Source organism: Rhipicephalus sanguineus, chromosome 5, assembly GCF_013339695.2.
Source record: "Rhipicephalus sanguineus isolate Rsan-2018 chromosome 5, BIME_Rsan_1.4, whole genome shotgun sequence".
Taxonomy (NCBI): domain Eukaryota; kingdom Metazoa; phylum Arthropoda; class Arachnida; order Ixodida; family Ixodidae; genus Rhipicephalus; species Rhipicephalus sanguineus.
The window spans coordinates 58,059,832-58,071,832 of record NC_051180.1 but is presented as its reverse complement, the minus strand read 5'-3'; the positions used below and the strand labels follow the sequence as shown (position 1 = coordinate 58,071,832).

Below are 12,001 nucleotides of genomic sequence, written 5' to 3'. Positions count from 1 at the left end.
TATTGGCGAGCCTGAGTCCGAGTGAGCCCTAAGTGTAAAACATATTTCTTGAGCGAGTCTGAGTGAGCTCCACCTGTTATTGTTGACCTATGGTCCTATCTACTCATGTTCAGCATTACTACCAACCTTATTATATAGGCTGAAGTTTATACTCAAGTCTACTCGCATATATCTCAACACACTCGCGTTCATGCGCCATCTCAATATGTATTGATCAGAGGCGCGAGTTCAGGGGGGCGGTTGCCATGACTTCCCCTGCAAATCTTCTACGGGAAGTTCATGATATAAATATCTTGTGAGTCGCGTATTTCATTAAAATGTCCTTAGTGGATTGAAGCCACTGATAACTCGTATAAGATGGTACAAGATCAAATGGCGTATCGTAGAGCACAGATCACTTCAGGTATTGGGATTAAAAAGCACTAACACCGTGATCAAAACAGCAAATTTTACCCTTACGGACTCATGAATCCACTCACTCAGGCTCACTCAGGCTCTGGTTAAGCCATGAGTCTGAGTGAGTCCGGCTGAGTAATGTGCTAGTGAGTCCGGTAGAGGAAAATTTTGGCGAGTCCATGTCTGAGTGAGCACTCGGAGCAAAATATATTTCTTGAGTGAGTCTGAGTGAGCTCCAATTTTTTTGCCGACCTATGGTAGTAACTGTTACCCATCTCACACAATGGCCTTCAATGGGCCTGTTAAGTATTTGTGAATAAATAAGCAGACATATTAATGCAAATCTAGTGAAACTAAATGTCCAATAAGTTGATTGTCGAGTGAAGGTTCCGGCCATTGCCCGGGCATTTCAATAGGGCCGAACTTTCAATATTTCAATCCTGAAATCAGCCTCGAGATGATTTGAATATGGTTTTCAGATTATGAAAAGAGATCCTCAGCACCTTCAGCAGTTTTTCAAGATCCCAGGACAATTGACCAAATCTGTCCAGTTTCACATGTTCGTGCTTTAGCAGGCTGTTTCAACTAGCCAAAATGATAATGAAGATGACTACAGAACCAGAGCACGACGAGTGGCTAAGGCTGGGCAGGAAAGAGGCCTCAATGAAAAACAAAAGTAAGCCAATGTGCTATCAGAAATCAACTTGAGTATGTCACACAGAATAGATCAGTGGCCTGCATTGTAGAAAAAAATCAGGAAGCACACGCGCGCGCGCTCGCTCGCACACACGCACACACACACACGAGGAGGGAAACTGACAACACAAACCCCAGTTTTGTTTCTCTTGTGTCCGCATTCACATACCTTACTTTATGCGACAATGAATCGCGATTAACCAGCTCAACTTTAACATTTGAGTGATCTGCTATTCAATTTAGGCTTCACAATGAGTGAAGTTGAACGATCACAAAGGTCACCGAGTTACAGAGAAAACTGTTCACAGAAATGCAAAAAGAACTCCCTGTAGAGCATAGAATTGAGAAGCAGTGAAGGAAGACTTCAGTCTTGCAATGAATTCTGAGATTTTTCCTGTTGACAGGTAGACAAGCAAAAAACTCGTTGCAGGTGACAACACAGTGAGTCTTTGTAAAACACCTGAATACAACAACAAAGGAAACACACAACATGCAGCTGAAGAAGCTGTGACAGCAGTTCCTACAGTGCTCGGAACACGTAGCTGTGCTCTCACCGAATATTACATGTACAGACGGCATAGGTACTTTATCATTTGCAGTTGAGGCATCGAGTGTGAAATCTAATGTCGCACAGCTGCACACTTGACTGCAAAAAACACCTCTCTGAATTCATCATTATCACCAGAGATTTTTTTCGTGCATGCATAATTTGGATACAAGCTTGCAGCTGAGCCCACCTATTTTGGAAAGTGGCTGTCGTAGTTGGCAACAAGACCCGCAACCTTGAGCTAAGCAGAATAATCTTTTTTTTTTTAATTAAATGCTATGGTTTTATGCACCACACCGCAATATGGTTTGAGGCACGCTGCAGTGGGAGATTCTTGATTAAATAACCAACTTTATAATGAACCTAAACTGAAATACACGGGTGTTTTTCGATTCGCCCTCGTCGATATACAACCACCCATGGCTGGGAATCAAACCCGCAACCTCAAGCTTGGCAACTTTTCACCTTAGCCACTAAAACACCATGGCAGGTAGCGAGGGAATTTCATATCCCCGAAACCACGACAGTGCGTTGGTTTCTTGGCATCTGTGTTAAAAAAATTTCCACACCTTTTGGGGTTGACATCTTGTTATCACCGTCCTATTTCACTGTGCTGAAATTAAACGCAAGAGGAGGAACATGCAAGGACTGCAGAGGCTTCCAACGTGATGTTGGCTAAGCACAGCTCTGCTGCCACCACATGCTAGTGCAACTCACGTTCTTGACATCTGTGTAGCTAGCGCTGTAGCTCTTGATGACCAGCCTTGACTCGATGAAGCTCACACCCGTTGCCATCAGGCTGCTGCAGTTGGCGTTAGATACATGGATGTCAACGGTCGCGCCGGCATCCAGGCACAATGTGGATGACGCGCGGTTACAGTCTCCGGCTTGCATTTCCACCTGAGTGAAACAATGATCATACACAAGGGTGATGCAACAACGATTGGTGTACAAGAGCACGTAATGGAGATCTCTATAACAGCTCTGCTATTACCCAAAGCCCAGCCTACGAGTACAGTGGTCAGAAAGACAATGTAGAGAAAAAAAAATGCGGAAGACATTTTTATTGCGATAGCAATTATGGACACTCTTGATGAGTTTCGGCTGTTGGCATCATTTTTCCGTATAAGTCCAAATTAATAACATCACCCCGCACATTGTATGTTCTACTCGCGAAGTAAAAGCTCGTGAGCTGCTGACGACGAACGCAGCTGAAACGAGCTGGCAGTCTCCGTTGCATCGATGGTGCTTGTGATCACATCACTTAACGTGTGAGGCCTGCCGTCCATTGCTCATGAAGCAGAGAGGAAAGGCCTCCCTGTGTCTTTCATAAGGAGCATGAAGGGTTGTCAGGGCAAGGGAGGGGGGCTGCGTTGCTTGAAGGATGCAGTCGCTGGTGCGTGCGCTATCTCGACAGGCATCGGGAGACAGCTCGTAAGCTTGCTGTGCTCTCAACGATTACTTCACTTTTAGAGAACTGACAGCACGAAAACCGCTTCGATCCCTGGAGTGGCCATATTCCCTTAAACCAGCATTTTGATGAGTTACGCGAGATCGAATCCAAAAGAGTTAGCTGCTAGCTTTACTTCGTAACATATAACAGCTACCAACTCGTAATAAGTTCACATGCTACGTGACGCCAACAGGCAGAAAAAGAGTGTTCCACACTCGCCGTCATGGCTACTGGCGGCGCTGACTGACGCTCCCACGTTTAAATACACATATATACCCCATAAAGTGAACGGGGGGATGGCCGCCGCGGTAGCTCAGTTGGTAGAGCATCGGACGCGTTATTCGAAGGTCGCAGGTTCGGTCCCTGCCCGCGGCAAGCTATCTTTTCGTCCACTTTTCTTTCTTCACATTTACATTACATTTACTACTAATAACGTCCCCTATACTTTCCTTGGCATTATTGTCTGTTAGTTCTCATTAATATTGTGTATAACAAAGAAAAACGAGCCCTTAAATTTTCAACTTCTTTCCTTCGTACAACATTACAATTTGTCGCTATCGCACTCAATGCTTTAAGTGAAACCAGATTTTTTTTTAGATCACGGGCACATCTCCAGCAATCTTTGTCGCCGATTTCACCTGCTTCATGAACCCGTGTGGATAACTTACTCAAAGCAAGATCCCCTTGGCAGACGGAATCTTACACAGTCAAGAAAGGGAAGCACAGATAGCATCACAGTTTCGTTATTGTGTGCATTTTTCTTGAAAACTTGTGGCCTTCATCCTAACCTTCAACACCTTTAAAACTTTATCAAAAATGCAATAAAATTAAACATTTGTAAGATTGCAGAACAGACCCAAATTTGTCACTATAATAACTTTTTATAAATCTTGCAACGACATTTGTAAGATCATAAAACGGGTCAAGCTTGTCCGCATTACAGAAAATTCGGGCAAGTTAGCAAGTACAAAACTAAAGAGACATGCCTGACGAGACCCCACTTATGAATGTGGTAATATAAACTCACTTGAAAAAGCTTGTGGTACGGTTTGGGCACCGAGACCTCCATGTTTATAGGCTCAGCATTTGGGTTCCTAATCTTCAGACTCTTTGCCCTGCAGAGGTTAAACAAACAAATACAAAAACAGTCCAACTTACAATTGCCTGTCATTAGGGGCATTGTAGTACAAACATGCACTAACACAGGTGGCAAAATAGAAGCTAAGTAGCAGGTGTATGTGCTGCAAATGTCAGGCTGAAGTTTCTGTCAGCAATGTGCAACAACAACAACATAAGAAAAAAGGAGGGTCATGCAAATGTTCAATCGAATGTTATGTTATTCAATGTCCACTTCGTCTCAAACTTCCGAGCTTTGCTTTTCGAAGTACATACTATATACGACACTGAAAATTTTGACATAATCTAAAGTTTCAGTTTGGTAAACAATTTCAACATCACATGGCGCATACGTAAGAGTAAGACAAGCCAAACATTGCCATATCATACGAGTATTTACATTTCACAACCAGTCTCGTCAGGACTGTCTATTTTGCATGCATGCACCAAGTGGCAGCACAGTCAGCAGTAAGCAGCAGCTCGGTAAAGGTTAACACATGCTGTGTCACGTCACTTTCAACACAACCACAATGCACTGCACCACTTGGCTAAATGCTTGCATGCCAAAGCCAGTTGGGTCACAGCAAAACTTGCAATGTTTGCTGTAGTGGACAGAGCCGTCAGAATAAAAGGGGCTATGACATGGTCACCCAACAATTATAATAATAATAATTGTTGGGGTTTATTGTCCCAAAACCAAGATATGATTATGAGAGACGCCGTGGTGGAGGGCTCCAGAAATTTCAACCACCTGAGGTTCTTTAACACGCACCTAAATTTAGGTACACGGGCCTCGAGCATTTTTGCCTCCATCAAAAGTGTGGCCACCGCAGCTCATCCAACAATTTGCAGTTTTCAGCAAAAAAAAAAAAGAAGTAGAGGGTCTATTGTGCCTATATACATATGAAGAACAGACTCTCAAAGAATATTTCTGTGCAAAATGAGCCCTGGAAGTCCCCCGCTATAAATCCCGCCCACCACCGGTGACCGCCACATTGCCATGACGTGAGCAATGTCATGTGCTGCATGGAACGGAGCTGTTGTCTCTTACCAAAGTTTCAGCCACTGCAAATCATTCCGTTTCAACAGCAAGCTCAGAAAAGCTGAAATAGCTCGACTGCATGCTCAGCTGACCATAGAGCAAAACTGTTCGCCAAGACGCAGACACTTGCGCAGCAAGCAGCTTGTTACATCATGGCTCGTGAGTGCACCAGTATTGCCCAACTCTCAGGCCGCTCGCATGTTTATAAAAATATTCAATTATAAATTAGGTGCGCGAGCAAATGTGCTAAAATTTCGCCAGTTTGTGAATGCACAAGGATTAACCCACATAACATAGATTATGATAGAAAATTGGGTGTCACGATGCCCTTAAGGTCATTAAACAAGCTTTTTTAAAAATGTAGTGCATACAGTAAAACCTGTCATTTAAATTTATCGTTTACCTTACAGTACATTTGAATTAGGTGAAAAGATGAGTCCTGGTGAGAAATCATACATTGTTATGGAATAAAAACTCAGTTTAAGTGCAAAACAATGCCATTGATTTTCATGTCCACCGATTTTACCAAAAGCTTGAAAAATTAAATTCGGTAGACATTGCTAGTCGTTCCCTATTCCCCTGTTTTACATTTATTTTTTAGGGACCAATGCTCCCTCCAACAGTGAAGGTACCATCTCTGTTCCAGCTTGTTTTGTGCCATGTCATGCTGTGCAGTGTCATAGCCATTGCTGCTTGTTGCTGAATGCTGATTGGGTCCTGCTCAAAAAGCAAAGACAAGGATAATTACAGACTTCAAACAATGCAAACGTAGGTTTAGTGTACCTTGCCGGGTGTTTATTATTCCAACCTTTCAGTCAATATTACCGAATCATTTAGTGTGCGGGGACCACGGAGTAAGATAAGAGAGGAGCGCCGACTCCGCCTCCGCCCCACGCATTCACTCGGGACAAACCGTGCAACACGGACGCAGTGGCCTAACTCATTCCTTTGCTCTCCCCCTCCGCTTCTCTTCACACTTTCGCACATGCTTTCTTCTTTCCCGGCGCTTATTGCAATGCGTAGCGCCATCTGTTGAGGTGCATAGAAATCATTCAACACCTGCGTTCATGAGCGCATGCGCCAATTCGAAAAGGACGGCGGCGGTGGCAGGGAACGGCGTGCGCGGAGCGTGTCGCCTGCTAGAAAGCAGTTCGCTGGGCATTCTCAATATGAGAAAAACACAAAAAAAATGCGTATATATGCGAACTGATACGAAAATATGAAATAAAAACATTGTACCGCTTTTTATACACATATGCGAAACATTGTAAGATATCTTCCGTGAAAGAAGACAAAAAATTATGCTGAAAAAAAAACAGCAGAGCAGAAGTACACTTGTTTTCCACGTCTGGACGTCCATGCGGTAGTGTTGATTGGACATTTTCGTGTTACACCCGTTGTTTAGCATGTCTGCAGTGTGCTTCTTCATACTCGAAGGGACAAGGTGGCTTGGTACTTGTGTGTGAAGACATGGAGCAACCGGACAGGAGGCAATGAAGTGTTTTGTTCCTGGTTGTAAATGTGGTTACGACAAAGGGCAAGAGAAGATTCTGCTCTTCGGGGCTCCATCTGTGACAAAAGCTATGCTCTCTACAGAAAAGAATTGGTAGCAGGCGTGCAGCAAGCGCGGAGCAGACGACAACACGCATGCAGGACGTGAACGCAACACGCAACACGCAACAAGGCATGCAGGACGTGAACGCGGCCAAGCACACGTCCGCGCCACTACTATAGCAACGGCAGACTGGGTCCCCGCCCGTTGCTCTGCTCGAGGACAGCGTCTCTCCTACGCCGCTTTTCTCCATTCGTAGCGCCATCTGGCAAACACGCCGCGAAGCATGAAGCGGCGTTGCAAAATGTGTCCCTTCCAGACGAGCGGAGTCAGTGCTCCTGTCTATCTTACTCCGTGGTGAGGACCAAATTACAGGGCATGAACCATAATCGGAACCTTTTGTGCCACGGCCCATATTCTTTAACTGTCCTACGAGTCGTACTCTCGCAGTGTTTTAGCATTTGCAAAACTTTGCTACCATCATTGAGATGATGACTTTATGCCACAGAACTTAGTCGGATACAACTTAAGAAGTCCGGATAAACCCCAACCAGACAACCGAAGCACGGCAGCCAATTGCCTCCGCAACTAAAGAAATAGTCCAGCTCATGCACTCTGCAATGTTCTCCGAAGGCGGCATCACCGGCCATCCGGCTCACAACGTCAGCCAGGAGTGCACACCATTAGTGCGGGCTTATGTGCATCTGCCTATGAGGGGGAAATGCCGCGGACATCTAAAGTTGGATCTGAATATAGTTGCTTTGTGACCAGCAAACATATCTTAAAATGAAACAAAGAAAAAAAATGAAAGTAAGAAAGGAAGGAAGGAAAAGAAAAATGTTGGATTTCGGCTAATATGACAATTGGATGAGGTAAGGAAACAAAAGATATGAGACAAGCCTATAGCAAGGTATGTCTTACTCTGATGCCAAGTTGTGTACGTGTGCCCACAACAGGAACCTGCGGTTGCTCTCCAAGGTCATAAACTTCTTGCAGTTTCCACTTGCAGCACGCTTTGAGGCCGCACTGGCCAATGTCATGGCATCCGATGCAGCATGCTGCTCAAAGGAGCCCACCAGGTTGACAAGGGCCACCTTGAAGCCCTGTGGCGTGACAGTGGCTTCCAGGATGCTGCAAGCAGTGGGACGTTTGGCTGAAGACTATGAAAAGTGTCGTAATGCACAAGATCAATACAAGGGTCAAAAGTTTTCTATGTTGGTGAATCTTTATGTCAGTGCGATGCAATTAGGAAAAATGCAGGTGTAGAATGAAGTCAGCTGACATGAGGTCGTCTATATTCTGGAATGAGCAGCCTCGCATCAGCTCATTCGAGAATATAGGAACATACAAAAGAGACACTTCACAACAAGAGGATATATGACACAGGGACTCAAATAAATTAGTCAGTACCAGACAGACGAGCGCAGTACACGCCATTTAAAGCAAATGTGAGGAAATCATTGAAATCTGTTTACCTGATAAGTCCATTGTACTATAAGGTATATTGTAGTATGTCCCGTTATGTTCATTTACGATATGTAAAAAAAAAAAAATGCTGTCATAGTGCCCTGTTAGAGAGAATGTGGATAAAAGACAAAAACAATGAATTATCCAGTCTGCTTCATATTGATCCAAACTTGAGCAGACCCCAGGATTTCGTTTGAATGAAAAGATGCAAGCATAAGCATACTACTTCAACATAGCAGGAAAAGTGGAGATGGTCAATCATCAAGTGCACTGCTGCAGTATTTGTTTTCTTTTCCCTTTCTTCTCCTTGTGATTCTGAATGCTTTGACAAGTGTAGGCAGGCAATCGACATTACTTTTGGCCATTTCAAAGATCATCACAATCGTTGCCTGCCTATCTTATGTCCCACAGCAGGACGAAGACCTCTCCTAATGATCTCCGACCAAACCTGTCTTGAGCAAGCAGATTACATTTTATGCCTGTGAATATTCGTTACCAAACCTAAACCTTTGCCATCCTCGTCCATCCTTCCCATCTGTTGGTACCTTTCGATCACTGACTGACTACTGATTATCGGTTCTCGTGACATGACCTGCCCAGGTCCTTTTTTTTTTCTTTTAATGTCAACTAGGGTATAGACTACCCATGTCAGCTCTCTTAGCCACTCTGCTGTCTTCCTATATATAAATGTTACACCTATCGATAAATTAGTGCAAATGTTAAGCTGGATAGAAATACTAGCAGTATCATATTAGTACCAATGAGAGTTGAATGATCGATGGACTCCTGAGGTTCAATAGAGATTTAATGCTGAGGCCCCAAAGCAGCTTGCATATGTAAGCCCTTGCGTTTTTTGTATTCTCCATGGGTGCGGTTGGGAGAACAAAGGAACGCAAGAGCGTGCACACGTAAGCCGCTTGGGGCCCCAGCACTAAAGCTGTCTAATGTCCTAAAGCAACACTAGGTGCAAGAGAGACGCTGTGGTGGACAGATTCAGATCAATTTTCGACCAACCTTACTGCGCACAGTTATACCTAGGCAAGTGAGCGCTTAGTAGTAGAAACTTTTTTTCAAGGTTTTTCAACACAGCAAGGGTGAGACAGCTGAAATCGATATGGGAGCAGTTTTGGGAGCAGCAAAATTTCAATTTAGGAGCAGGAGAACCTTGTTTGGGAGCAGTTAGCGGCATTTATTATGTCGTTTTTGGAGCTTGAAAAAAATTACACCATCTCCCGCTAAAGGGGACCATGAGGCGATGCGAAGCCGGAGCACTTGCACGATCGCGTTCCGTTGGCGTTCGTTGGGCATGCTACCGACCTCGCGTCGTGGAACGCGAAGAGGGACGCTACGCGCGTCGTATCCTCCATCTAGCCTGGCCGTTAATTCTCACAGGGCGAGCGGGGAACGCGGTCGACAGGCGGGCGAGAGGGGGGCAGCGTAGGAGAGGAGAGAGAAGGGGAGGGGACGCGATAGGTATCGATATGGTATCGGATGTTCGAGATAGGTATCGATATGTTGTTGGAATCCTGTCCCTAAATACCCTTCAGAAACGAACCTCTGTGATATATCGAAAAGCTCTTCTTTTAAATGGCAACGTTAGCTATACGACCTAGCCTCTCCCCACATTAGCATTTTGGATATGATAACGAATGCAAATAAAACACAGAATAACGACATGTTAACTGTATAAGCGCTTGGTATATCTACTTTTAGCTCACCCGTTTAAGTTAAATTAAGTAGTCCCATAAGCAAGGAGCAAAATAAGTTCAGTACTTGTCCCTAATAAAATTTCTCCAAATAGCTTTCCCCACATAAAAGAAGTGTTTTTTCGAGAGAAAATGTGAAACATAAGTATGCACAACGAATATGGAACAAACTTGAAGGGGCACTAGAAAGTAAAACAATTTTTCTATTATCAGTAAATTACTTTTTTGCAATTTCTAAATCACCACGCTCGCCGGGACAAGACTCTTGGTAAGTGAGAAAACGCGCAAAAAGATAAATGCGGGTGGCGACGCCCCCTTGAAATTCACGCAGCAGACGCCGTGACACCTTGGATTCCGACGGCGCCTAATGAGGCCTACGTAGCTCCCAATCGCTAAAAATGAGGTACATTGACCTCTGAGGGGGCCATAGACTTAACATACCGAGTGTCAGCAAATTTTGTAGAGCCAGTATCCTCGAAATACGACAACTACAGTTTGAAATCCGTGACGTCATGCTCGGAGTTTCGGCGCGAAACTTAAAAATGGAATTTTGACCTTCATTTTCTCGTCTGATAATAAAGTTATGATGGCGAAATGAATGACATTCGAGTTCTTAGAGTACACTTCATCAGTCTAAAACGATTCAGTGCTTCACTATAGTGTCCATTTAAGAACCGAACAATGTCCATGCCCGGCCCGACCCGAGCCCGCCACCTCAAACCCGGGCCCGGTCCTAAGCCCGGAGCTTCAGGGCCGAGCCCGGCCCGGGCCTGCCGTGAAAGCTACTTTACCCAGCCCGGCCCGGGTTTCCGGGTAGGCCCGAGCCCGTGCAGTGCTCTAATGCGAACCTCTGACTGGCGGTTGCTCCGGCAATTTGCGCACTTGCACTGCTGGCGGAGTTCTTGCCTGTAATGCCTACTTCGAAAACTCAGTTCAAAAACTTCATTGATCATGTTTTCCAGCCAGAACAGATCGCGGATTCCGTCACACTGGTCATTATCATATTCTTTATTTTACCAGAAAGAATGGGCGAATGGTCGCATCATGACGCGCTGACGCTGCGAGGAGCAGGTGACAAGCTGCCCGCGTGTCACCACTGTGCTGCAGTGAAGCACGCCGTTTTTTCCGCAGGCACGCATTTCAGCTGACCACGAGACTGCTTTTTTCTTTTCTTTTCTTTTTTTTTTGCGCTGACAGCGAGGCCCGCCGTTTTCCCGGGTTTGCTGCAAAAATGGGACAGGGTATTGCTGGAAAACAACCCTTGGAGCCGCAAACTAGAAGGCCAAACGACCACCACTTTTAGTAATTCAAAGTTCCTTGCATCCCGCTTTTTGTATGTTTCGTTAGTTCGAAAACCCGCTTAATTCGAAAGTTTTTCACAGTTCCAGTGACTTTGAATTAACGAGGTTTTACTGTATTACGCTTACAACGGTGCTACGCTTGCGGCGCCGTACGCACACGCGTTTGACGACTTAGTGTCCGAGCGGTAAGGTTTCTCGACGCTTGCGACCCATTCTTGAAGGCAGTCCCGCACGAGGTGGCAGCGAACGGTGGCGCAGCACGCTTTTGTTATCACCTGTTAAACGCGTGCGGTACACTTGACGCTATGCCACCCGCGCGGCCGAGCAGATAGCGAAGGCGCTTTATTGTGATCGGCTGTTTATAGGCATACGCAGGGTTCGTTCCCCTTCAGGGAGGCCGAAGGTTCATCGCAGCGCCCCCAATCCTGATTAAGTCAAAGTATGGGCGGTATGGGGCATACTTTGCGCTCCTCCCCCCTCCCCTCCGTGAAGGGGAACACCGACCTATAGGAAGCTCTGGGGAAGCTTGAAAAGCTAAATAAGCAGACCAACAAAAAGTCAAAGCAGTAATCTGCTAAATGCTATTGCTTATCTAAAGCAAAGACCTACTGCTATGTGACTACAATTCTTGTGCAATCATTTCTTTTATTGTTATTTGAGATGTGTGATGTTTTTTTTCTTTTTTTTATTTTCAAATGTAAAGTGAACTTAGTTGGAAAAACTTT

At 45.0% G+C, this 12,001-nt stretch overlaps 1 protein-coding gene across 1 annotated transcript in view; it reads right to left on the bottom strand.

The window, feature by feature from the left end:
* LOC119393670 (uncharacterized) overlaps positions 1-12,001 on the bottom strand; it is an 81,752-nt gene that overhangs the window by 18,317 nt on the left and 51,434 nt on the right. The window contains exons 15-17 of the mRNA XM_037660787.2: positions 7,724-7,933; positions 4,120-4,207; positions 2,357-2,539 (exon numbers count right to left, since the gene is read on the bottom strand). Of these exons, the coding sequence (XP_037516715.1) occupies positions 2,357-2,539; positions 4,120-4,207; positions 7,724-7,933 (481 nt within the window). The remainder of the gene's footprint in view (positions 1-2,356; positions 2,540-4,119; positions 4,208-7,723; positions 7,934-12,001) is intronic.